This window comes from Hippocampus guttulatus, chromosome 4, assembly GCF_054856545.1.
Source record: "Hippocampus guttulatus isolate MCC_2025c chromosome 4, RoL_Hgut_1.0, whole genome shotgun sequence".
NCBI lineage: Eukaryota > Metazoa > Chordata > Actinopteri > Syngnathiformes > Syngnathidae > Hippocampus > Hippocampus guttulatus.
In genome coordinates this window covers 19,089,008-19,115,709 of record NC_141264.1, presented here as the reverse complement: position 1 = coordinate 19,115,709, position 26,702 = coordinate 19,089,008, and the positions used below count along the sequence as shown (strand labels likewise).

Genomic DNA, 26,702 nt, shown 5'->3' with positions numbered 1-26,702 from the left:
TAACAAAAGGGCCATGGTTGAGCTGCCTTTTGTTCCTTTTAACTCTTTCATGCACCCTGTCACCTGATAACACGGCAAGCTACCCACTATAATAACCTCAGAGACAAAAAAAACAAAAAAACATCAATGGTTCGAAAAAATCTGTTCCTTGCATATCGGAAGCAGTGTGATTTATGATCACTGGATCCTAAGCTTCCGTGATTCACCTCATGCATGTGTTCCACTGTGACTTCTGGGTCTTTCCTCCAGGAAATTTGGTAGCTTTCCAATAAACTACTCTCCCTGCCTCAGGATCATCCATGCAAATTTCCTCCTAGAAACATTCTTCTCCAACGTGTCCGTGTTTTGTCTAAGAGTGACCCTCAGTACATTGTCTTGATATGCAACTGAAGTCCTTTTAAAGTGACGAAAATGTTCTTTGCGCTTTTGTTCTCTGCGGTTTTCTAGCGCGTCACGGGTCTCACGTGTTCACCAGCGCGGCCGTATCGCAATGTGCACAATGTGTGATTTGTTCCATCACGCCATGAGACAGGTGCCTTTTTTTTGTTTTGTTGATGCAGCTCTTCCTATCATTCAGGACCACTTCCTGTCTGCGTGACTGATCCGTGCCAGCTGCCCTTGGATGCATGCTTGTGCGCCAAGATCATTCGCCTCCCCCCTAGAGACTGCATCTAGAGCGGCAATGCTGACGCAATGCAGTCTGGGTAACAGACTTGACTGCATCCTGTCAGTCACCTCTTTTATTCTGGAGAAAAAAAATAGCTAAGAAAGACGAGGATCATTTTGTTTTCTTCAAATTGAAGACAATATGGTGTGACGTACAGTACTTTTATCTAAACCTTATGAATCTGTTCACTGGGTATGTAACAACAACATTTGGGAAGCAATTTGGAGAGGGGCCATTAAGCCTTATAGAGCTTCAAAATCCCTCTAGGGGGCAGTATTCCATTTCACACGTGGAAACAGCAGACATTCTGTTGGCTGAAAGGTCTATAAATATCCTATATTTTTAAGATAAGATCATTCAGGTTAATATCTGTTTGGAATATATACATACATAAATCTAAAACCATTTCCTCATTCATTTGCTAAAGACAAATATTTTGGTTTACTGTACTGTACTATCAGTTGAGGGACAAGAGTTGTATTAATCCTACTACTGTACTTCTACAAACATATTACTTGAGCAACATGTTTATATATGTAATTTGGAGTGGTGTAGAACTGTATTGCATCATACAAAATGTATGATTTGATCAATGTTCATTTACTGGAGCTGTAATTCCCAAGGGACCCAATGCATTTGACCATAACTACTGTATGTAATTAAATGTATCATTGCATGGGTACGTAAAAGTGTTTCAATGTTTTCCTTTAACCTTGATCATAGTTTTGTTTTGTCAAGGTGACCGTCCTTCCTCTCTGGTGCAATTAATTTTGTGTAGAATACATTTTATATTGAAGTATAAAATTAATTTTAAAAGTATGTTCTTATAAAGTACTCAACAAAAACAGTCGGTTTGCATTGAACAAATATGCACACATTTATTTTGAAAGTATAAAATTTCACACTATAAAGGCCACTTTTCAGAGTAAATTGCCAAACTCTCTGTCGGGCTTACACAGGGAACAACCTTGCTCCTGGTACTGTCTTGAGTTCTGTGGCAAAACATAAGAATTGTTCGACTCCACCACAGCAACGGGTTGGCAAGAACTGAATAATTTACGTTTTCCAAGTGAGTGAATGGCAGGAGAGTGACAATCCCTCATTTGTACAATCCAGCCTTGGAGCACTTCTCTCGCTTTACAACACCGGCGTGCAGGCACAGCTTGACGTTACAGGCACTGTTTGCCTTCTACTGGGAGACTCAAAGTGGACATTCTCTGCAATGGCACCACTAGAGGATCCCTGCGGTGGGAGCGGCCCCGACCAGGGCGCTTCATGCTTGCACACCTCACTGTTTGTTGCCGCCGGGTTCACTGCAGTTCCGCTCAAGTGTCCAGAGAGGGCGAGCGATGCGTTCACATTCCTACGCTCGCCCGTCAACTGTGATGTGGCGCCCGCTGAGGTAGAAGAGTTGTACCAAACAGACTTATTTTCAAAGTATGAAAATGAGTAACAGTCACAAAAATAAACTTAGCAGAGTGGAGTCATGAGAAGGAGAAAATAATATCACATTTCAGCACAACAATACGTCGCCCGCTGCTGACTTCGTTCACCTCGCGGGCAAGATGGCGCTTTCACAAACACTCGGACCTACAGTGGGGCACCGCTTCACTTAGGGTGGAATTGCTCTCCTCCACACCCTCAAAAAGGCTACCCAAGAGTGCAAATGACAAAGCAAAAGTAAGTCAACAAAAAGGGAACTATAGCAGACACTTGTCTTGACAAGAGAAGTCACATTCTCGCAGTTGGTACAACATGTTTTGTCTTCCACGCTAAAAAGTAAACTTGTCATGTCCCTTTTGAAGGCTCAGGTCTCCCCTGAAGGCTGGAATGGGGGAAGCGAGCTAAACTGGCCTCCCTGGTAGAGTAGTCAAGGCTCTGCTGCAGGGTAAGCAGCCACCCCCACCCATGTAGACGAGGACTAGCTGCTGTCCGTCAAACCCGACGTCCCCTTGCGGGTGATGATGCTTTCTGTCGACTTGAGGAGGCGCTCTAGGCACGGCGCGTTGATTTTACCAGGCGGAGGCCCTCTGGACACAGAGTCTGTGTTGGCGGGGCTATCTGTGCTGGAGGACACGGCGCTGTCTTGCGTTAGGTCTCTAGGGGACGCCGCATGCCGGATGGCGGCCTGGCCTTGCTCCGCTGTCGGGGAGCAGATGGGAGATGTGTGGAGCCATTTCAGATTACTGGCTGAGTAAGGTCCGGGAGGTGTGAGGTCGGTGACTCGCAGGGGTTTGGAGCCCGCCGGGGTATCGCTGATGGTGACGGGGCTCACCACTGCGGTTGATGTCGCTGGGGAAAGCTGTTGAGGAAATAGAGACCATGATTTCGGTTTGTTGATTTAATAAGACAGCGTTCTCATCAGATGCTCTTGATTCTGTGTGAGCAGACATTATGTAAAAAAAAGGAATTGAAAGCTTATGTGTCGAGATAAAAATGTACCAAGTCATGCCAACCATATATTTTGTCTAGATGTTTGAGAAATGAATTGCATGTCTCGTCTCATTTGTTTGGTGAGTGAATAAGCAGCATTTCACACACTGCCGTCACTATTCCAGCGTGAGACTGCTTTTGGCCTTTATCTTTTTCTTCTGATTTCTTTAACACAATGCGCAGATTTTGGCACATTTTTTTGGGGGGGGGGGGGGAATCAATGAAATTCGGCCCATCTCGACAAGCCTTGAGGCAGGAGTAATCCTTTTGGCCAAGCGAGGCACGGAAATTATGACACGATGAAATAAAATTGCGTTCCAAAAAATTATATTGAAAGAAATTTTAAAGATTGGTTCTGCAGCTTTTCACAAACACACACAAATTTCCTTGCCTTATCACGATTACACAGTCATCTATGGGTCACTCACCCCGACATTAGCTGCTTGCAAATTAAGTCTAATTTACTCTTATCTCTTCCCATTACGGCTTTGTTTAGCTCTACAGGTAGTTGCCAACTTCTCTGGTTTCATGCTGTGACTCAAGACACCTGATGATGTTAAGATAACCCAATCAGGCAATGAAATCAAAATGATCTGCTCGTAGTCGTTAACACCCTCTGCCCATATGACTGGATGGCAGCGAGTGGCAGCTTGAGCAACGTTAGTTTGTATCAGTGTAATAGTAAGCCAAGAGAAGTTGGGCAACATGTAAAAACACGAGGGTGTGTTACACCTTGGCGTTAGAATGTCACAGAATGTTCTGACCTATTATTCCCTCAGGGGCACGCCTTCAAAATTACCTATTCTCCTCTGTGATTGTTCACATGGAACACGAGACTTTAATACTGTACGTCAGTAAAAATAGCTTCCAATCCTCCCTTCACGGTCTTAGACGAGTGATTGAGTATTAATAGAATTTTAATCCCCATTTCGCCTGTGTTGTCACCGTATGTTCTTGACAGCAAGGGTTCCTGAACTCTAGCAACTTTTTTTTTTTGCAAGAGCCAAACTCTACCTTCAGTTTCTTGGTTGGAACTGTTTCCTCTGTGTGGGTGGCAGCCGGTTGGTGGAGGGGGTTTAAGTTGGGGAACCAGCTCTTCAGCATTTCCTCCATTTTAAGGATGACACTAATGTATTTCTCCCTGAAAAAGGCAAAGAAAGCAAGAGAGTGAGAAATGATCATTTATGAGCGACGGTTGCATGAATCTGAGTAATCTGCCTGAAATCTTTCCAACCTCTGCGGTGAAATCTTATCTCTCAAGCTCACACAGGAAATATGCACTCTCAAAGAGGCAAGTGAACAATTACGCTCTTACCAAAAAAATTTATATAAAGCGCATGCGCTCCGTGTGTGTGTGTGTGTGGGGAGGAAAATTCTCCTTGGTACATTTCTCACATGTTTGGCTCTCACACGTGGCCTCGTGTAGAACAGTTCCACTAGCCTCTAAATTTAAAGCACCAAAGCCGCGATGCTTTCCAACAGCGTCACCAAGAAAATAAACTAGTGGCCGTGACGCATTTCTCATCGGAGGCAGGCAGAACGTGGCGGCCCTTTAATTTCCAGCCCATCAAAACCAGATGGTGGGCAGGGATTAGCCAGTGTCATATGATCGGCACCTTCTTTCTTCACTCTTTTCAGAGCATGTTAAATTCACGTGAAAGATTATCTGTAACAGTGACTGCTAAAAGTCACTTTGATCCTATCTGCCATTGTGTAGCTGTTGGAGCTGCCAGCTGGCAGCGCCGAGACGGCGCAGGGAGGACAGGGGTGGGGGCGGGGGGCAAGAGGGGATTTACATCCACCCTCTAGCCTTGACCCAGACTATCTTCAGGGAGGCTGCCACACCCACTCTTTGTCTCCCCGATGACGGCGGCAGCTGGCAGCTGAAGGCACCAATTAGTGTGCGCTCACTTAAGCCGATGTCAGAGCACCAGCAATGGCAGCACGTTGCATGCAGTATGCTAATTAAGTCACTCTTTCATTCTTAGGCAGTCTGAGTAATCACATGCATTGTTACGGAAATGCTGCTTTTGATTCAAAAGTGCTACTAGTAGCTCATTTGAATATGATTGCATAAAGCAATTAGGGACAGGGAAAGGGTTTTTTTATTTTCGCTCGGGTAGTGATTATATTTATTTGGTCTTGGGTGCAAAAAGCCCTTTTTGGGGGGGGGGGGGGTGTTTATATATTTATGTATGATTATTACAGGGTTTAGCATCACCCGTTTGTGTATCAGGTACCTTCTGCATGGTCTAGTAGGGATAAAATAAGAGCTGTATCCAAACCCCTGCCTTTCCAAAGATCATTTTTTTGAGAGGTCGTAATTTCAGCAATATATTTACGCTCATAAACGCACCTTACAGTCTACTTAAGATATTTTTCTTATTGAGCAACATGTTGTAACATTTGGCCATTGTCCACCCAAAAGCATGTATGTTGTTATCTTGTTATTCGGACTTTCTTTTCAATCCTCCTTTGCTTTGTTTTTCAGAGGGAATCCCCCCCCCCCCCCCCCATCCAAATTCATTTGGAGATATTTGCCTTTCAGTCAACATTTTTCCTCTTAGTCACATCTATTGTACATCTTGTACTTTGCTGCACTGAGTCACAACATACCTTTCCCAGAGCAACAAATAAAATACTGCGGTTAGCGTATCTCTCTTGAAACTAAAGACGTGCCAAACAATAGAAATGCCTCTCATTGAAGTCCAAAGTGAACATTGTTGTCTTTGGACGAGTCAGATCTTGGACAGACTCTTGCATCGGATCAGATTAGATTGTGCAAGTGTATGCCTCATGAGATGTTAAAAAAATAAAACAGAATAGCCAGTAACATAAACAAATTCTATGCTCCACATGTACAATAGCGTTAAAATGTAGAGAAATGCTCTGTTTTAAGGAACGGTGAACTTACATGCCATGATTGCATCTAATCAAGCAGAGGCTAGAGTGCCACTCCCACATGGAGCCTTATTCATTTTTAACGAGATGCCCGACTGCAGCGAGACCCTGCAGTCTCTGCAGTAAATGTATGCTCAACGTGCGTGTGTGTGTGTGTGTGTGGAGGGGGCAGGGGTGGAGGAGTTATAACCCGCTGTGTGCCATGTGTTGCAGTCATGTTGGAATCAAGGGTGGCCAATCACAATTTCTAGAAGTTTCCAGCAGTCGCGTAATGCTAAATAGTACTTCGGATTTAGTTTCGCAGCGGGGCAAACATGTTTTTTGACACTTGGTTCAGCATTTGCAAATTCACAGATTGTCTTTTTTTTAACTTGTCCCCTCCTATTCATGGAAAAGTATTTGCATTTTTTTTTTAAATTCATGGCAAAATACTGTCTTCGGTATGTTTGAATTTATAGTATCTTCTTTGGTGACCTCCATTATTCGTGGATTTCCGCAAATAGCAACAGTCCACTTGATGTGTATCTCCACTTCATGGAGAAATCCATTATTTCTCCCTAAATCTGAATCCTTCAAGAAATTTGGGAATATTCTATGTTCCCAAATCTGTGGGAACAGTTTACAGAAGGCCCGCCATGTCCATAAACTCATGCTCAGATGTGTTTTGTGTGTAGAGAGAACTTGACCCCGTCACACACCTTTGGAATGAGAACAGTGTGTGAGCCAGGTGCGCTCTTGGGTCCAAGTGACCTCTGACTTCACAAATCCCACAGGTGCGCTCAAAATTCTTTTTGACGGTCTTTCCAAAATATACTGACTGCAGTGCCCCTAGTATTTTTTTGTCAATGTAGTTAATAGAAACAAACACATGCAAAGCTTTGCTGCAAGTGTTAAAAGTATTTCGATGTAAATTGAGGACACATACCCCAAGTAAGGGTTTTGTAGAACACCCAGGATCCTTTGGATTCTGTCCATGGCAACACTCTCTTGGAAACTGCTGAGTCCTAGAGAAGGAGAATGTTGTAATACATGAGCCGAGTTGACGGCAGGACACAGCAAAGTGTGCGGTACAGATGGCTTGCGTAAAACGTGCATTTGTGTGAGTGGTGTGTGTTTATGTGATCAAAAACAGACTCCTCCTCTCTCCGAGGCCGGGTAGTGCAGGGTCACACGAGGTTTTGGGAGTGCAGGGTCACATAAGGTTTTGAGATCAGAGAGTGAACAGGCTGTCTGAACATGACGCTATCTTTCCTTGTCGAGGCCTTTTCGGTGCCTATCAGTACAATAATTAAGAGCGGCTCTTGCCCTGTACAAATGCGGTACACTATGTTCTCGCTCCCATTTCGCCAGGCATCTCATTTACACCGATGGCTGAAGTGTGACATTGCCTGTTGTCGAGTTGCTAAAAAAACTTCAAATGTGTTCCCCACCCCCACACGTGAGGCCATTGTGAGAGAGTTGCTCTCCGGTTAAATATGTGGTATGGATTCATTAAAACAAGCGCACACACACAAAGTACATCAAACGGGACACTTACGTTCTCGGTATCTCCCTGACCGAAGGCCATTCAGGATTGACGACAGTGGCTGAATATAACATTGCAGCTCCATGCACTGAAAACAATAAGACAATGATTTGAAATTAGTGTCTTAAGCCTCACACAAAACAATACAGTTTGCGTTTTAATCAAATGTTGCCTAAATAATCTGACACGAGACAGTTCCACAATTTTGGCACCCTCGCGTTTGTGGTCAGGGATAGGCATAGTAATTTGTTGGCATAGAAAATTGATGTGATGTGGTACCAAAAAGGTGAAGCTAGACCCACTGCAGTCTGTCAATAGTTCAATAGAGAATTATCACTGCCATACAACAATAGAAAAGCAATGTTAAAATCTCAAAATTTATCGAACAAACCAAACAATCTTCATGCCAGAAAGAAAGAACCCACAATGCTCGATGTACTCTGTGGGCATCCTCTCCTTTAATTACACCGTTGGATTCTTCTAGTTGATTACTGTGTTGTGATGATATGTTGTCATTCTGTTTATGAGCCGGACATAGCGATGACAATCGAGGCTTCACAAAAACGGGATGTAAACACAAGCTCGATCGGCGTTAACTGTTCCAACCTGTGCTTGGGCGAGCTGAACTGTGGAACAAATTTATTAAACTGAGGCTTTTAATGGCTGTTCAGTTGAAACGGTTAACAGTTGCTAGACATGACTCAGGCCCCGTGTCTCCGCCCCTTGTTCTACCGATAGGATTTATAGCAGAAAAGATGACTAATTCTGATGACACTGGTGAGTTGAAGTGGGTCTTTACCACGGATCGTGTCATTCATGAGACACTTGTGAAAACGTCAGGCAGTTGATACTGGTCAGAGGTCACGGCCCAGTTTTGCTGACACCAACCCGTGGGAGTCCGATGTGATTTGGAAAGGTGCTCACCTTTCGGGTGAAAAGTCGTCCCTTTTCGGACTGACTGGAAATGAGCCGTCCTCCCTCCTCTTCAGTGAAGCTGTGGCGTCGCTTCGTCTTCTCGCCTTGTTGTGTTTTACACAGTTCAATGGAGTTCCTTCCCCATGTTTCCGCGCAGCAGGAAGGAGGCCCCCTTGTGGACGCCTCGTGGCTCCAGCGACTGTCAGTCGAAGCAGCATCCGACTGGTTGAGAGTCCTCTCCGACTCCTGCTCGCTGGTGCTGTCGTCGGTGTCGCTAGCGAGCCAGTCAATGGAGTTGTCCGAATCTGTAGCAGACATCCTTGGCTGCAGGTTTTAACTACAATTGACCATCACTGACCTGAAAGAGAGAGTTGTTGTTAATATCATGAAACGGTACAACATTCCTCCGCTGGATCGCTATTTGTGTTCACCATTCACGACGCCGCTACATTGCAGATTTTTCGGCAGTGTTTTGTTTTCTGGGTCCGTGCAGTATGCAGACAGTCTAACTTTTGAGTTTTGCATCTTTTCGTGTACTGCCGCAAGAAATTTCATCTGTGCTGTATATAATACAGCACATTTGACAATAAAGTTGTATTCAATTCAACATGCTGGAAAGCACCAAGCGCTACCTGAAGAGGTGCATTGTAATTAAAACTCATTCACTCCCAAAGGCGTTTTTAAACATCTTTTCAGACTTGGTCTAGAATTGGCTGGTACTGAATGAGTTAAGAACTAGAAGACTGTAGAGGAGGTCGCCAATAGTCATTTCCACAGACCAGAGAGAATATATCCCTGTATTGCTAAACACTCCATTTGTGTGTGTTGCTGCCTGGTGCGTATTCAAGGAGCAGTTGTTGGAAGTAGTGGTACCGTGATCGATCAGCCACCGATTGTGATCGGCCGATTTCCACGGCGCATGAGATTGTCGGGTGTATGTGATATGGCCATTAATGTCTTTCATTGCCCATCACAAAAATTGATCACCAGCAGTTCATACTTTGCAGCCTGCAGTCAACTCGAGATCAGCCCCATTAGAGGTATAACGTTGCTTCCTCCTTTCCTTCACACTGCCCGTTCCAGAGCAAATGAGAGGGTGAATCATAGCGTTGGTGCATTTTCTGCACTGACCATTTGAAATAGTGTCCTGTTTTTCGTTAGTGTCCTTAGTTTCCGAATTTAGGTAGAACGTTTTTCTTTTTTTTTTTAACCTGACTCATCAATTAATCCAAAAATAATTGACGGATTAACCGATTATTAAAGTATTCGTTAGTGAGCAGCTCTACAATTGAAGAATGTGCAGTTAATCCATGTGATCGGTATCTGATATTGGCTGTTCTTATTCATTGATGATGGTTATCTGAATCGGCACCATGAAACCCTAATCGGAAGAATTTGGAAGGTTTATAATGACTGTAACGGCTATGATCATTTCCATGCCAGCAATTAGCATTGTGCTCGTGGATTTGAGGAAAGTACAGTATATGGTTTGGTCAAACATTTTAGCGTTTAAATATACAATGTTTCTCACTCTTTTGTTTTCATGTGTTAGTTACACAGGAAACTTCAACTGGGAGTGACAAACAGCTTGAAGCAAGCTCTCTAATTTCCAGAACTGTGCGAACGATAGTGAGTTTATATGGGACATTGTAGATTTGCATCTATTGCGGGTGGGTCTGAAATGTTTATTCCCCCACCCCACACACACAGTAAATGATGGTTTACTGTAAAAGATAAAACCAAATAGTGCTCGATATGAAAATTAAAACTGGATCGAGTGACCCCCTCATATCCAACTCACATGAATATAAAGGCACCTTAAGCAGATGGTGATGACCACGTTCACCTGTTTGTTTTGCAGACTTTAACACCTGACCCTGTAAACACAGACGCGTCTGGCAATCGCCCAAAAGCCCACACAGCAGTCCTGTGCATCGCACCAATTTTCCAAATCATTGTCATGGTGACATCCCAGAATCACAAGTGGACAAACGGGAGAGTTCTGACACATTCTGCCTCAGTCAGCAGGCCTTCCAGCTGCTTGCTTGCTCTGCACTCATTCATAAACATTGCATGTTTTCTCAAGGAGGGGGCTCGGGGTCTGCCACCATGGTGACCAGTGGCTCAGACGGTTGAACTCCACCCCCTCCTGACACCACCTCACCCTATCAACACAAGTGACCCTCAGATTTATGACATAACAAAAGAAAAAAAAAAAGAGTTCTCGCTATGCGCAGGAAGCAAGAGAAACATTTTGAGCACACAGGATTATTTGGGGGTAGGCCAGAATGCTTTTGCATCTGCCAGGTCTCTCACTTCCTGTGATTTTTTTTTGGGGGGGAGTTAATTGCTCCCTGGTTCTTTGTCCCCTCTGATCTTATCTCGCAAGTGACTGGGTGGAGCAAACCTCCCCCTGAAGCTACAAAAGTAGGGAAACTGAAAAACACATACAAGGACCTTAGAAAATGATTGGGCATTGGCCGGGTTGCTGCGCAACAGGGCAAACAGCTGCGATGGACAAGTGAGAAAGAAATTAATTGGCATTGCAGTTTAGGAAGAAGAAAACCGAATATTCATTTCCAAGGCCAAAGAGACATTTATAACTGCAGAGGACACTAATTTACACCATGCCATTGTGCCAAAGTCTTTGCCAGCGCCTACATAGTTTAATCTCATTTAATCCAATAATGTTACACTATAATCCTCAATGTCTGTACTATAAATTAGGAAGAACCAAAATGGAGAAAGATCAGGCTTTTAATGCCTAACGAGACATTAAATGAGACTTTGGTTATGTGACTGGATGTGTAATTTCATTTTGGATTGGTTTGCGCACCTGACCATGGATCAAATTGCACGTGTCCTGGGTGTATTAAAAGTATGACACGGTGAAACCACTGCATATCTAAGATTAAGTATTTTCAATATCTTTAAGACCACATTCAAAATCTGCATTTACCTGTGGAGGTGGGGCCCTACAATTGAGGCGCCCACCACTTCACATAATACTGTATCTACAAAACATGTACAATATTAAAAAAACAAACAAACAAACAAAAACGAGTAGAATGTTGTTTCCTCACCACAGGCAAAAAGCAAAGGTAAATGAGGTCCTATCGGCAGATGTTCAGACACAATAGACTTCCTCATTGGTGGCACTCGTAAATTTGGCAAACACGCGCGATGAGATTATACAATAGGAAAGCACACAAAGACGCACAATGAAAGAAATGATTCTATTCAAACTACCACACCACGCGTGCTGATCTTCATCCTACTACACCCGGCATTCGTCTTGTATGTAGTGAATTCCTCTGGAGGATTTTGAGGAAATAATTATGATCACATTTATTTTACTTACCCCGGCAGTGATGTTTGAACGTGTGTTGCATATGAAGCGGACACGTACCTTCCCACTGTGGAGCGGACCGGTCCTGTTCCTTTGTTCAGCAGCGTGAATGTAGCGCGGCTTGGGACCCGGAGCTTGAGCAGACGTGCTGTACGTGCTCGGAGCGAATGCGGAGGTCTCGAGACCCGACGAGTAGCCCGTGTTGCTTCTCCCGAGACAACGTGTCTGCGGGGGCGGGGCCACCGGTGGCCGACTCGCCCATTTGCTCCGTTGGAGGGCCCGGCTGACAAATGGGCTTGTTGGCTGCGAGCAGGACTCGTGCGATAGGCTAAACTGGTTTGCATATGTAAAAGAGATGCAAATGAGGCAAACACGTGAACACGCGGCTCGGTTTCGTTTCAGCTGGGCGAAAAGTCAACTTTTTTTTTTTTTTTTTAAAGAAGGGGGCGGGGGGCATTCCAGAAGCGTTCTTTCTCGTTATGTCATCGGGACGCCATGATGGTTGGCTTTGTGGCGCAGCCTTGTAAATGCACACTCAGCAAGTTAAAGTACGACTAGTACTGGTATGAGTTTGCACATTTGAATTACCTGGTTGTTTTTATTAGACAAACCACCTTAGGTGGTATATAAAACTAAATACAGTAACAATAGTATTGATCCAGAGGTGCCGAACTACTCTCACTCTCTACTTAAGTAGGCATATAGACCCATAAAAATAAGCATTTTGTCAAGCCACTTTCCTTAAGTTAAAGTAAAAGGTACTGCCACAGAAATGTACTTCAGTCCAAAAATACTGAATCTTGTTTATTTTTATTCATTTAAGATGCCCATTTGGTGACTTGGCAGAAAGAAGTTCTCTGGACACAAACTACTTTCCCTCTTTTATTAACTTCCATAGTGCTCATATTGAGAACAGAAAAAAAACACAGAACAGCCTACGGGTTCCCATATCTTTGCTCACTTTGTGAACTGACTAACCTAAAATGGTTAATCAGTTCAGTTAATCAATGATGACTGAAAATCTTTCACCTGACCTGTATGTTTTTTTTTTTTTTTTTCATAATAGAGGATCTTTAAACACCAGAAGCTGGTGGTTCGTAGCCTGGCAAAAGACAGCACATTCACCATAAACCATTATGTTGTAGCCAACAACATCAAACATTTCTTCTATGTGAGGCCATGGATGGGGAATGTCTTGCTTCTGTGAATATTTTGCCATTGCTGTCGTAAACGCTCCCTAGGGTATGTTCCCCCATGTTGCTGCTGTTTTTTCCTGCCTAATAAGTACTCAAAATGTCAAATACCTTTCTTTATTTTCCCCAAATGTATACACTATCATCATCGGCATAGGTTGAGAAAAGTAAAGGTGGGGAAATATATAAAATTTTCAATTGTCGGGGTCCAGAAACCCAAATATATACATTAAGAGCCAAGTTTTTATAATTCTCATTTGCCTATCCTGTTCAGATTCAACTTGCTGACTTGAAATTGGGATATTGCCATAGCTGAAGTGTACTTGTTTGTGTGTCTGTGTATGCTTGGCAGCGTCTGTGGCAACTGCTTTCAACACAAAGGGACTTGAGCAACGGGTCTCAGGTGATAAAGTGCACCATGCTTGGTGTTTCGATGGACCACGGGTGTTTTCCTTTACACACCTGTGCACCTGACAATTAGGTGGTAGAAAAATGACTAAACTTTAGACTAGCTAAAAGCAGGTCTAAGTTGTGGTGCAGGTGTTGTAACGTGATTTTGGTGGATTTGATCGAGGTGCAGGCAGACAGATTGTGAGCTCAGTGGACTTGTGTGGTAGATATAACAAATATGGACAGAAGTGTACAACGAATAGGGGTAGAAGGCTGTCTCTATGTGCCCACTTCACAGCAGCTAACTTGACATCCTCCGCAAGTGGAGGTCTTCTTGCAGTTCCTTTTAAAATAATGCAGCGAGCATCCAAGTTAAGTTATAGGTCTGAAAATTATTATTTATTTACATAAACTAAAGATGCGTCTTTTTTCATCTTTCTGTGCCAGTGACATAGAGTGACAAAAAGAACAATGAAATGCTCTTCCACGAGATGGCAAATCGTACAATTAGCCTGTGAATCCACATTTTTCAGAGTAAGTCACGGCATTGTTTGCGTTCAACGAAACAGTCCCAGCTTTCACATTGAGTTAATTGAATTGAACAAGATCAGTGTCAATAAACGTTTTTCTTTGGTGCTTTGTCCTGAGATTTTTCTAGTGTAAAATGTGTGCCTTGCTCAATCAAGGTTGGGAAATGCTGCAGTAAAGTGCAGTGCACCATAGAATACTAGTGGCGCCGTCAGTTTATTTTGTCACACTCCACAAACCAGCAAGATGTCTGCAAATAACAAAGGGATGGAAAAACACGAATTCAGCCTTTAATTTGTTTATTTATTTTTTAATTTGGTCACGAGCTCGACTTTGCCGGAGGTTTGCGCGCCACTCTGTTCCACTTTATATGAGTTTATGCACAACACCTTTATAGATCTGCCTGCCCAGATAAAAAGCCCCCTCAGTGAGGCCAGACGCGGATGCCGAGCCCCGAGGCACAAGTGAGTCATGAAGGCTCTTTCTGCAAACGTGATCACGTGCGCCTGAGATAACACCAAGTCAAACACCATCTTCATGTCCTCGGCTCCCATGTTTGGCGTAACCAAGACAGTTGAAGAATGTGTCTCCCTTCATATGCTGCACGTGATTTGGGTTACAAGTGAAAATGAGTCTTTAGCAGCGCATTAAATGCAGAATGACATCTGATAAGACTTTTGAGAGTATTTTGTTCCAAAGCTGTTTATTTGATGGGGCTTTCCAAAACCGTGTTTGCAAGTTGTACAATTCAGGTTCGCTCAGCACAGTGGCTTACATTGCTGAATGATAAACTGTGATCTGGCATGTGTTTCCCCCGCTGTGCAGGTGGGTGTAGGGTTGGCGAGAGCTGCGTCAGTAGTGACGGCATAGCAGTTGAAAGCAATGAAACTACGATGGGGTCAACAAAAGGAGGAATGCGACACAATAAATTGCCCGGTGCTGACATTATCTGTGACAATCAATCAAACTTTTGACTTAATCAATTTCTTGCAATGAACTGCATTGTGTCTGGTTTCATCTTGATAATGGAAGGGTGCCCCAAAAATGTTAAGGATAATTATACTAGTACCTTTCTCTGAGGACATCTTTAGGACTGTCTTGTCCTGAACTGAACTGAGCTGGACTACATTACCATGAGGTCCAAAAGCCACACACCCACAGACGTCATTTTAAGGCCGAATGGCGCAGGGCACATTCAGTGACGCTTTTTGATTTTTAATTGTGCTGTGAGGTGGTTTCACTTGGTTTCCCTTCGTTGTGCCGTCCAAGCCCTGATCCTCCGCTGACCCCAGACTTGGTGACGACACGACACTTCCGAGCAAACTCTCATTTCCCCTTTTTGTCTTCAAGGCCTCCAAGCCACAGTGAATGCATCATCCCACTCAAAGCACAGGAAACAAGACATTTTGGATCAAAGCATTAGCTCAAGCACATGCGTGAACCACTTCAAGGCAAGGGTAAAAAATAAATGGGTCCGTCTTTGGACGCTGAGAGCCTCTCTATTGTATTTTACAATTTAAAGTGGAGAGCGTCTATATTGAATCGACATTTGTTGCTAAACGACCCAGGAAAAAGACTCTTTTGGTGATCTTTTTGTTCAAATTAAGCTCTAGCATGTGATAAGACTCCATAGGCTCCATGTGCCCTTTGAAGGCACATTTACAAGTTACTAATCATGCTAGAATAGGAATTTTGTAGCGTTTTCATTGTCAAAACTTGTGAGGGGTGAAAACAAAAAAAATATGGTCAGGCTGTACTACCTTTTGGCACCTTTCCATTGGGCTATTTGCAGCAATGGAAAAGGACCAAAAGAATAAAGCAGGACAGCAATTCTGATTTATCGCCACAGAACATGAAAAGTAGACAATGCAGTTTTTCTCAAACAAAGAAGGCCTTAGCAACTGCTGGTATGCTCAAATTATGTCGATCTTGTTTGGAGTTGCCACATCACCGACAGAAGTGCTATTTTCCTTGTTGCCAATTTGCAGATCAAATTAAGAAATTCTTTTTCTTTTTTTTTTTATTACAACACATTATTTCTTTAATTATGTATAGGATGACATTTGTAAATTCCGCCTTTGTTGAGCTGAGAAAATTCCTACTCCAGAGTAAGACTCATCACAATCGGTTGCCAGTACTGCCTTGAGATATGAGCGACCCGATTGAGTTCTTTAGTACGTATACAAGCCGTTGTTTGGACAATTTTTTTCTTTTTGCTTTAACACACTATCACAAACTAGGAGATATGAGTGCTGTATGGTGGCAGCAAAGTCAATTCAACTCACATCACCATAAGCAGCAGTTTGGCAAATAGTGAACAAAAGTCATCAAAGAGACTTCAAGCTAATGCCACTCCTTGTTGAAATTCACTATTGAAGTTAGCATAAAACAAAGAGAATTACAGGTTGGGTATTTAAAATAAACAAAGCATTGCCTGAGGAAAGCCCACTTAGTTTGGTGCTAACAAACAACGCAAAACACCATTGACATGCTAACAGTTAGCATCGGTAGGTCTGGTTTTAGAATCAACGGCTATGTGAGCATGGCGGAGCAGCACGTTTAGTGGGATAACAATACTCACAGGTTTATCCTCAACGAAATTCTGTCTGCATGGCTGTAATATTATATTGCCTCCTGGTAGCCAAGGCAGGCTCACCAGAAGGAGCAGCACAATGAATTGGACTGCAGTATTAAATCATTATGCGCACATTGTTTAATTCTTTACATTTAGTTTAATTAGATTATTACTCTGTTTTTATAAATTACAATTTTAAATCCTGCTATTTTTCCTCATTAACAAACACATTTACAAAAGACCTTTTTTGGGGCGGCTGGGTATCCATACATTTCTGTAGATTTCAATTTGAGTGTTTTGATTTTTGCGCATGGTCACAGAACAGCTTAAACTCTTATCACAGGCACCACTGTATTCATAACAATGACAAACAATATAATATTTAATTCCCTTTAATTAATTGTAGGGTTTTTTTGTTTTCCTTTTAATAGGCTGGGAGAAATTCTGGGGTTTTACCTCAGTTTAAAGTCAGCAAATATCAATCCCTGCAGCAGATGAATAAAAGGCTTAAGACACAGTTTCACAGCTGCTCCAATACCTTTCATTGAACGTGGCTTGTTGCAAATGTGGCGCTCATTCACGGCCGTGTGTCACTCAATCCTCCTTTGAGGGGGAATTTTTATTGTATTTTTTTCATTTTCTGCAGTCAGGATTCAAGATGAGTCATGTGGCCCAAGCTAGAACTGTGATTGTCATTTTGTCACAGAGGATGACTTGTTGTTTTGGTTCCCACAGTTGGCTGTGTGCATCAGCTTTTATTTATATAATTTCATTTTCTGAATGAGAGGCAAAGGCGCACTCTCACGCCCGTTTTACAACATGGGAGGCGTTGAAACATGAAACATTTGCCGTGTCTTTTCATGCACGTGTTCCATCTTCGCCACACCTCATAGTGTTGCGAACGAGGGATTTTATGCACCATGGCCTTTTTGTAGGGTCTAGTTCTATGAATGTATGAAGAAAGTTGAATCAAAATAGGTTAATTAATCCAAAATCTTGCAGGCAGCTTCAACTGACCTCCCTCCATTCCCCCATCACACACCCTCGGAGTCATAACGAGCCGCTACCTGCTAGTGTGCTGCAAGAGGATGTGTGTGTGTGTGTGTGTGTGTGTGTGTGTGTGTGTGTGTGTGTGTGTGTGTGTGTGTGTGTGTGTGTGTGTGTGTGTGTGTGTGTGTGTGTGTGCGTGTGCGCGTGTGCTGCTGGCAGGGTGAACATACTTGTGTGTGCGTGCGTGCGTTATTACCGGCAGCTGTCCACATGAGGATGATCTGTGACTCAGCTCCGTTAACCCTGTCTTAAGGTCGTACTCCCTGCCTGTCCTCAAGTGTCACGTTGGCACCATTTAAGTTCATATTTGGGCTTGAAGTGCAGGAGAATGAGTGTTTATATTTATTTGGACTAGGGCTAAACAAGCAATCAAATTCAAGTCAACATCGCAATGTAAAAGAATGCAAGTTTCAAATCATAAAGGCTGACATTTTAGAAAACAAATCCCTTGATTTTGTCCATTTGCAGGCTTCTCCTTTTTCCTTTTTTATATGTTTTATTTATTTAGTGGAAAGATATATTCAGTGTTTAAAAATTGCAGTCCACATATTTACATATTTGATCAAAAGTGACAAAGCCGCAGATTTCTTTGCATCATTGTTGTAATCTGATTTAGGACTTCACTTGTTTGGTAGAATTTTGTAAAGTTGTCGTAGTGAACGCTTCAAAGACGACAAGTCAAAGGGCCCAATTTTGGTAGACAGCGTACATGTGCTCGGGCTTAAAAACTGGTGCCTTTTGCATTTCATGCAAGTTGAAAGTCTTGCTTAGTGTGTTTGGGAATTTGGGAGACTGCACCGCGCACTCTGGTGGATGAGTATTTGTTGGCTGAAAGTAGAATAAAATTAATGCCTGCTGGAAGCTTGTCTAAGTTGTGGCGCAACGCAACATTGGTGAATTTGATCAAGGTGCAAGCAAACAGATTCTGATCTCCGAGGGCATGTGTGGTAAATGGAAATTGTATTTCATTCATAAATATGACAAGAGCGTGCATATAACCCAACAGCACGGGGATCTATAGTACAAGGATTAGGATGTGTCCAAACATTTATGGCATTTATGAACATCAATCAGCATTTGTTTGTCTCAATTAATATTTGTAAGTCGGATGTGGCGTCCTGTATTTTAAAAATCACGCCTCCAAGCAGCGGCACAGCTATTTGAGGAGTTTAGGCGTTTGCATATGAACACACAGGATCAGGTTGGCGGTCTCCAAGTGTCCATTCCACAGCGGAGATCTGCGATCGCCATGGCAAACTTTAACATCATCCGGGGATCTGCTTGCAGTTCCTTATAAATGTGCCACACGCGCTTCCGCCATGTCAATGACAGTGCGCCTCCCGCGCGATGAATTTAAAATGCGAGGAACCACTTCTATTGGCCATGACGCTCGTTGGCTGTGTTCACAACAGCGCACACGACTTGACATTGGGAAGTAAGTTAACAACTCTAATTGAAGTGGATAAATAAACTTCATATCAGTTGCTCTGATTTTACTATTGATGTATAGTCAATCTGATAATATGTATTGATTAATTTATTGCTGTTTGTTGAAAACTCCATGGGAAGAGGACCTTGAAAAAAAATAATTGCATCTTAAATCGGAATCGGAATATCGAAGGTGGGGGGAATCATTCAGCACCAGATCCGGCCCAGTAAGCAAGAATGTAAGCACAAACATGTGAGCGACGACAGCGTGGATCCGAGTCTTAGACACATGCTGCACGTACATGAGTCCATGCAGCCTGTCAGGTCCATTATGGCATGATTATATAATACTTTTGCTATTAAGATTGCCAAAGAGTGAAGGGCCCTCGCCATCTGCTTCAAGTCACATTACTATCTTTTGTAACTTACAATGCACATGACAGTCTCTGTGTCAGTCAAGCATAAACTTTTGGCACTTGAGTCTCATATGTAAATCGCATCGCTAAGCAGAAGAAATGTGACTGCATGAATGCAGTGGGCGGGGTTGGGGGGGGGTAGGTCAGTGGGGGCGGGGGGTGGTTGCAACGCAGCCTCCATGCAATGTGTGGCTCACCCAATAGAATTTTGGCATGCTTGTTAAAAAGCTTATGTAGTCAGAAGCAAAATGACATGAAGTACAGTACATTTTTGTGACTTTTAAAGGGATGGACTTAAGGCATGCTATCATGTAAACCCCTCCTCCCTCCTGCCCGTCTCTCCGTCTCTCGCCCCCCCCCCTCCCCTTCCCATCTCTTTCTCTCGTGGCTTCCTCCCGACCCAGCTCAGTCACATGTGACTCACCCAAGAAGGAAAACTCCTCTCCATTTTCCAGACAGTTCACATAGAGCCGGTTAAGATGGCCCGGCAAGCGAATCACTGTCACATATTTTATGGCCTTGTGTGCATGCATGCGTGTTTATACACGCACCCTCAAATGTCTGAATGGGTGCCAGAGGCGCTCAAGCAACAGTCTGATATTTATCTGCAGGGCTGATCATTACATGTGACTCGAGTATATTTTAACTAGGTTATGTAAGGGCTCCAGCCTGCGCTCTCTCCACGCACAAATGAGAACTACGCATGATGCAGAGAGACCGAGAGCTCACCACAAGCCTCGTCTCCACAGCACATTGAATAATCCCTAAAGCCCGGGCTGGAACTTTAACGAATTTGCCTTTTCTACATTCCATCAAAAGTAACCGGCCTTCTTGCCTTATTTGTGATCTCAAATGATGTAACACTTGGAGCCAGTGGCCTATGTAGAAATATTTAAGTGTGAGCGCTTACGTAACAGGATTGTGATGGCTTTTAAAAGTGAACTTCCCAAAAGCTGTCGTTTGTTACCCCTGTGGTTGCCATCCTGTGGCAGCAAAACAAATGCCGAAAGCCAATAATTCTGCTTTAATTGGATGCAAGCAGATGATCGTTGAGAGCGACTGGAGTTGCGGCTCCCCTCGTAGGGATGGGGATGAGATGGCTGATGACCAAATTTATGTCCGCTATAAAACTACCCACGCTCCCTCTGCTAGCACTTTGATGGAATCACCAAGTGGGCGTGTGAGTGTGAGATCTCCTCTTGAAGTGATGTGACAGTGATCAAGGCTGTTTCATAGCAATTAATTTCATATGCCTCCATCTATGTGTGTCCATTAAGAAGCCTTAGAAATTGTAGTTGTTATTGTTGTTGTGATCTCAACAAAAGGCTATTGTCGGATTTGGTCTTCTTCTGCCGCATCTCTCTCTGCACTGAACGACTCAAAGTTCTTTCCTAATCTTCGACATTTCAGTCGTGACTTGTCTTTATCAGCGCAAAAACCCTGCTGATTTTTCTGTCATTAGGATATCTCACTCAGTATTGAAGGTGTGCTTTGGTAATTTATGTCAAATTTATGGTGTTGGGTGTTAATTAGATGGAACGAATACTGTACCGATACCCGCCTTATTTAAAGGTATCGGGTACTCATGGAGGGGGTCGATACCAGACACTGAAACTTGCGAATCATCATCTGTATCAGAAAGGAAGGTCTTTGTACACAATTTTTTTCATTGTATTAAATTAAATTTTATATATCGGAAGTAGCAGTATTCAGTATTGGTGAGTACTGATAGAGTGCAAACTCATACTGGTATTGGTCTGAAAAAAAAAAGAAGTCTTGAACACCCATTGTGCTACTGATCCACACTCTACTGATCCCAAATGTTGACTTGTTCAAACTTTCACAGGCTGTTTCTGCTGTTGGACCAATGACCATATTGATTTGGTACACCATAAAACACGGTTGAACTAGCGGAGGTCAAAGTTAAAAGCAGTTGCTAGCTTGTGCAATTTTCATTTTAAGCGCTCGACCAGTCACAGGTTTCAATCGGTAATCTTCCAATTTTCAAACAAGAATATTAGTCGGTGTGAATGCAAGAATAGATTTCCAATCATCAATATTCCAACATCACATTGTCTTTTTGTGTAGACTTGTGTCTTGTGTCAACAATTGCGGAAGATTTGAAAATAACTGTTGAAGGGGTTAGTAGGAGGACAGGTTTGCCTTTCAATGCAAAAATTCTTAAGTGAAGGTTTGGACAGCTGGTTGTTAGTCAAACACTTGTTGTCACATCTTCCAGCTGTCTACCTTATGAATATAGTTGAGTTGAGTTTGGTCTGACCAGTTTGGTCAGATTCACGACCACTCAACCATATGATTTAAGAGGTACATGTTTGGGTTCCAGCAACATGGTGAACAATTGGTTAACACGTCTGGCTTGATGTTCCGAAGCTTTAGGTCGGAACCTCGGCTTCGGACTTCCTGTGTGAAGGTGCATGGTCTCCTCATGCGTGTGTGGATTTTCTCTGGGAACTCAGGCTGACTTTCACATTCCAAAATTATGCACGTTAGCTTTGTTAAATATTCTTTATCGTCCACAGATTTGATTGTGAGTGTGAATGTGCTCGGCGATTGGCTGGTAACAACTCAAGGGTGTACTTTCCACCTGCTGGCCAAAGTTAGCTGGGATAGGCACTAGATGGATTCTTTCATTTATATTTAAAAAGTGAATATTAGAATTCAGTTCAAACCAATGACATGAACATCGAATCGTATTTTCATGTTATTATTATAAACGTGGATCAAAGGTTTATCTGCCTGGTCGCTCTGGTCTTGTTTTAGCCAAGACATTAAACAAGAGGAAGAGATATCTTTATTTGTCACGGGGCATGCTAACTTGAAGTCACAAGCCATGTAAACATATTTCAACTCTTCAAATAAATTATATATAAAATATTCATATGAATGAGACAAGGCCAGTTATGGTCCAAAATTGCTTAATGCATGCAGAGTCTCACAAGGTCACACTGGTGTGCTGCTCCCTTGATTTCTTGACATTAGTCTTTAACACCGGTCATTTTGAAGCCTTGCTAAGTAGTTTTATGTCAACGTCAGACGAAACGAGAACCCGATTTTGAGCCGACAGACGTGTCGCAGACAAACGTAGTGTCTCATAGCCGATTTTGAGTTGTTTTGACGCGTTGTGGCCCGTTTAGTGTGACATACTCAACGATTGGTCGTGAGGCATCCGGGACCGCGAGGGCAAAAGTCTGCCATGTAAAAAATGTTATTAGTCTTGCCGCAAAGTGTAACATGTGTAAGTGGTCGGATTCACGACAATACGTCGTCCTTCGATTGGTTCCGCTACATTGACCTATAGGAAGACGGTGCCCTCCTACTCATGACTAGAGACTGGACGTGGCTCACACAATCACAATGTGGTGTACAGTATTTAAAAAGTGACTTGAACAAAAGAGGTATTGGAAGTATTGGAAAGTATACGTAGCATTTCAACTTATGCTACTTTTGCTAACTGCAAATGTACTAGCTGATTGTCATGTAACAAATTTGTTACCTCAAGTTCTTTTTTGGAGAATAGACCGTCCATCCGCCCTCTCCCCACCATCCAGCAATCCAGCATCCAGCATTTATGTATTTATGTATGGATGTATGTATTTATTTATTTCTTCTGAGCAGAAAACAAATGCACATACACCTAATGCCTCCGTCGACATGACTCTGACAGCTGCTTGCCCAGCTTCTCCTATAAACCTATACGATAGACTGAATCTTTCTGGAAGCATGCAACGATTTGGCAGGGTCTGGTTGGTGACGGATTTGCAGCAGGACTTCTCGCCCGGTCCAAGACACAGAACGACGTTTATCTGGTAGTCTGACTGCACGCCCGTAATGAACGACAAAAAAAGTCATCTAGTTTGAGACAGCCATTCATTAATAGTCTCGAAGCTGACCTCACATTCACCTTGTTCCTGCAGTAAAGCGCAGACCCGCTTTACTCAGCCTTCATGACTCGTCTGTGAACCAGTCAGAGCACAGAAATGTCAAGAAAAACATTAAAATATTATTATTATTATATATTTTTTTCTCGCCCTAACACGTGACTTTGGCCATTCCCTCGATGGGAGTGATCTGCCTCCCCACCAATAGCAGCGTCAATGGGGTATTATGCTTCTCGAGTCAAACACTTGCATAACATTTACAGGCGGCATTCAAATGGCTCTTTTGTTTTTATATCTCATTCCGGTCTTTAAAAAAATGCATCTGGCATCTGCCGAGATACAGCGAATGTTTTAGTGATGTCTCATTATTGCCTTTGCACCAAACGTCGAAAAATCACTCACTCGAATACACCCTTAAATTCAAAGGCCTTTGAGGGTGAACAATTCAGAATTAGGAAAAAGCATTTGACACATTTCCTTGATCCTTCGTATCTTTAATTATTTGGTAAATGCTATTTTTAATCAGATGGGAAATTTTATATATCAAAAGTACCCTCTGTGAACGTTTGAACTCCTGGTTGCAGGCAAGCACTGCTCTTCATTTTTTTTCCCAGTTGCTTCAATACTATTCAATCAACAATTAATTGCACATGATCCATCAACTTCTCATCAATTTACCTGCCTCAAACGTGGCACAAAACTTTCATTCCAACCGTCGTCTTGGTTGTGAGCATCGGTGATCTTTGTGCGTGTTTTGCTTTCCCTTTGGTTTTTGTGCCATTTTTGCCATTTTGCCGTATTCCAAAGGACAAGCCTCAACAACCGGTGTTGAGAGAAGATTAAGGGAAGACAGGTCCAACATCTGTGCCAATTCTTTTGTCAACGTATGCATCATCACTTGTTCTTAAAATTCAAACGCGTATTAGTGTTTATAAAGATTACTGGGGGTTGATAATTAAGAATGTCGCAATTGGCACGAGGCACATCTGTGATGCATTCGCAACAGAATTCAAAAGTCTTCATGCTCTGATGCATTTGGCATTATGAACCATGTGAACTGAAATGAACTCGTTCCATCTGTTGACTTCCTGGGAAATCCATTCAGCAGCCAAGTGAGAATACGATTGAAATGCAGCAGTATGTTTTTTTTTTTTTTTTTTGGTGGTATTTTTTTAATTTATTTTTTGGCGTTTGCTCTAGTAACATAGAACCCGTCTGAGTGCCTGTGGGGTTTAAATAAGGTGAATGTGGGTGGGACTTGTCTGGGGGGGAGGGTGACAGGCAGGTGGCTCAAATGTTGTTGCAGAACTCACAGGCGGGTCTGACTGAGCGCAGTTATGACTTCCTGTTGCTGCTGCTCTGTGTCCACAGATCACCCTGTTGCAACTCTCTGCTTATTCTGGCGTCCACATGACACCCTCACCAGCCCACAACTCCCTCCACTCCTTACATACCTTCCATCACGCTGCATACAGTATACTAATTCCCTTCATGCTTCCTCACTCGCGTTTTCTTTTAAAGCGGTTCCTTGACTAATACCCACAGTGATCATTTGTATGTTTCCTAATGTGTCTTGTCATGTTTTACATGAATGCAGTCATCTATCTTCTTCCTCTCCACCAACATTTAGTATGTTGAATAATAATGAGAAAAAGTTTTTCAAAAAGCATTTCACTGATTTCTGTAGCAAGGAGAGACAATTTTTTGCCGCTGCACTATTCATCTTTGACTTATATCTGTCTTGCTGTCTGGATTAGGGCTGCAGCTATCGAATAATCGGCTATTGGGATAAAATTTTAAAAATATATATTTTTGCTTGGTTTAAGATATGGGCGGCCCGGTAGTCCAGTGGTTAGCACGTCGGCTTCACAGTGCAGAGGTACCGGGTTCAATTCCAGCTGCGGCCTCCCTGTGTGGAGTTTGCATGTTCTCCCCGGGCCTGTGTGGGTTTTCTCCGGGTGCACCGGTTTCCTCCCACGTTCCAAAAACATGCATGGCAGGCTGATTGAACACTCTAAATTGTCCCTAGGTGTGAGTGTGCGCGTGCATGGTTGTTCGTCTCTGTGTGCCCTGCGATGGGCTGGCAACTGGTTCAGGGTGTCCCCCGCCTACTGCCCGAAGACGGCTGGGATAGGCTCCAGTACCCCCCGCGACCCTAGTGAGGATTAAGCGGTTCGGAAAATGGATGGATGGATGGATGGTTTAAGATATAGAAGACAAAAAAACACATTTCCACTTAATAATGAACAATTAAAAATGCAAAAAATTTTGAAACCACGTCTTATGGTTTGGTGAACCTCTTGTGTGAATTCAAGTCCATCGCCTCATCCAAATCTGATTTTGTAGATGTACACTTTCGAGAAGTTTTAAAATCCAGGTTGTCTGCAAGGGATCTGTGTGTGTGTGTGTGCGTGTGTGTGTGTGTGTGTGTGTGTGTGTGTGTGTGTGTGTGTGTGTGTGTGTGTGTTTACCCCTCCATCTCTCAGGAGACATTAACTAGGTCAAGCGCAAACGAATCAGCCAGCAACCTAAAGAGGGGTAATGACAGGGTGTGGGAGGTGGAGGGGTTAGGGCGATTTAGTGGACTTTGAGCCTAAATCTCCCACTCAGCGTAAAACAAAAACAAAAAAAGTGTCACCCAAATGTGGCTGAAGCCTCCCCGATGGCCCATTAACATGCAATAGAGGTCTAAATCCACTAGTCTGTGGGGACCTGGTTTAACAGTTTAATGGTCACAGAGCTAATTATGCCTCACCACAGACTAAGCCAACCACTCAAGGACACTCAGCTGTTTATCCAGCACTAAATCACCATTCACTGCAAGCTTCAGGACTTTTAAAAATGATGTGTTTTCTGGCCCCTTAAAGTGCCAAGTCATGATGTTTTTGCATGTGACCCCACACGCGATTTGATGCTGTGTAGATTTCATACCTCAGCGAGGCCCATCCTCTCTGCGGTGTTGTACTCTGAATGACACAGCCGGTAGTCAGATTGTGGGTGGTTTCTACAGACACAACTGCTTTGTTCCCCTTCAAAATAAATGTCTGCAAGTGTGACGGTATAACGTGCCCATTTAACTACAATTCCTAAACCTAAAAAAAAAAAAAAGAAGTAATAATAATAACGATATGTTCTTTTCATATCTGGAGAACAGATGGTGAAGGTGAACACATACCCATACATCTTACAACTCAAATACCTGATCAGTCACGTGATCGACACCGATATCCGATCATGTGATCATACATCCCTCGTAGAAACATTTTCAGTGGGGCAATTTCAAACGCAAATATACATTTCTATTCAAATTTACTTAGGAGTATTTCTGAATGAGTTTTCTGGTCCTTTTGCAAAGCTAAATTGATTTGAAAAATGTAATGTAATTTTGAGAACATTTATTTTGCCGGTCTCAAAAGACAAAATTAAAACTCAG

General features: G+C 42.9%; 1 protein-coding gene across 1 annotated transcript; it reads right to left on the bottom strand.

Moving 5' to 3' along the window:
• Positions 1–1,519: 1,519 nt before the first annotated feature.
• Positions 1,520–12,015, bottom strand: ciartb (circadian associated repressor of transcription b). The gene is made up of 6 exons (XM_086109341.1): positions 11,851–12,015; positions 8,451–8,799; positions 7,539–7,614; positions 6,927–7,005; positions 4,115–4,241; positions 1,520–2,969 (listed from the first exon to the last, which is right to left on the bottom strand). The coding sequence occupies exons 2-6, from the start codon at positions 8,757–8,759 to the stop codon at positions 2,589–2,591; spliced, it is 972 nt and encodes a 323-aa protein (XP_085965467.1). The 5' UTR covers positions 8,760–8,799; positions 11,851–12,015; the 3' UTR covers positions 1,520–2,588.
• Positions 12,016–26,702: the final 14,687 nt, after the last annotated feature.

Bases quoted from the DNA above. Each gene is read 5' to 3' on its own strand.
- ciartb (XM_086109341.1), bottom strand. From the start codon at position 8,759: ATGTCTGCTACAGATTCGGACAACTCCATTGACTGGCTCGCTAGCGAC. The intron at 7,006-7,538 runs GTAAGTGTCCCG...CTCCTTCTCTAG, and splicing joins GTCAGGGAGATACCGAGAAC to GACTCAGCAGTTTCCAAGAG. The intron at 2,970-4,114 runs GTAGAGTTTGGC...TTTCCTCAACAG, and splicing joins TTCCAACCAAGAAACTGAAG to CTTTCCCCAGCGACATCAAC.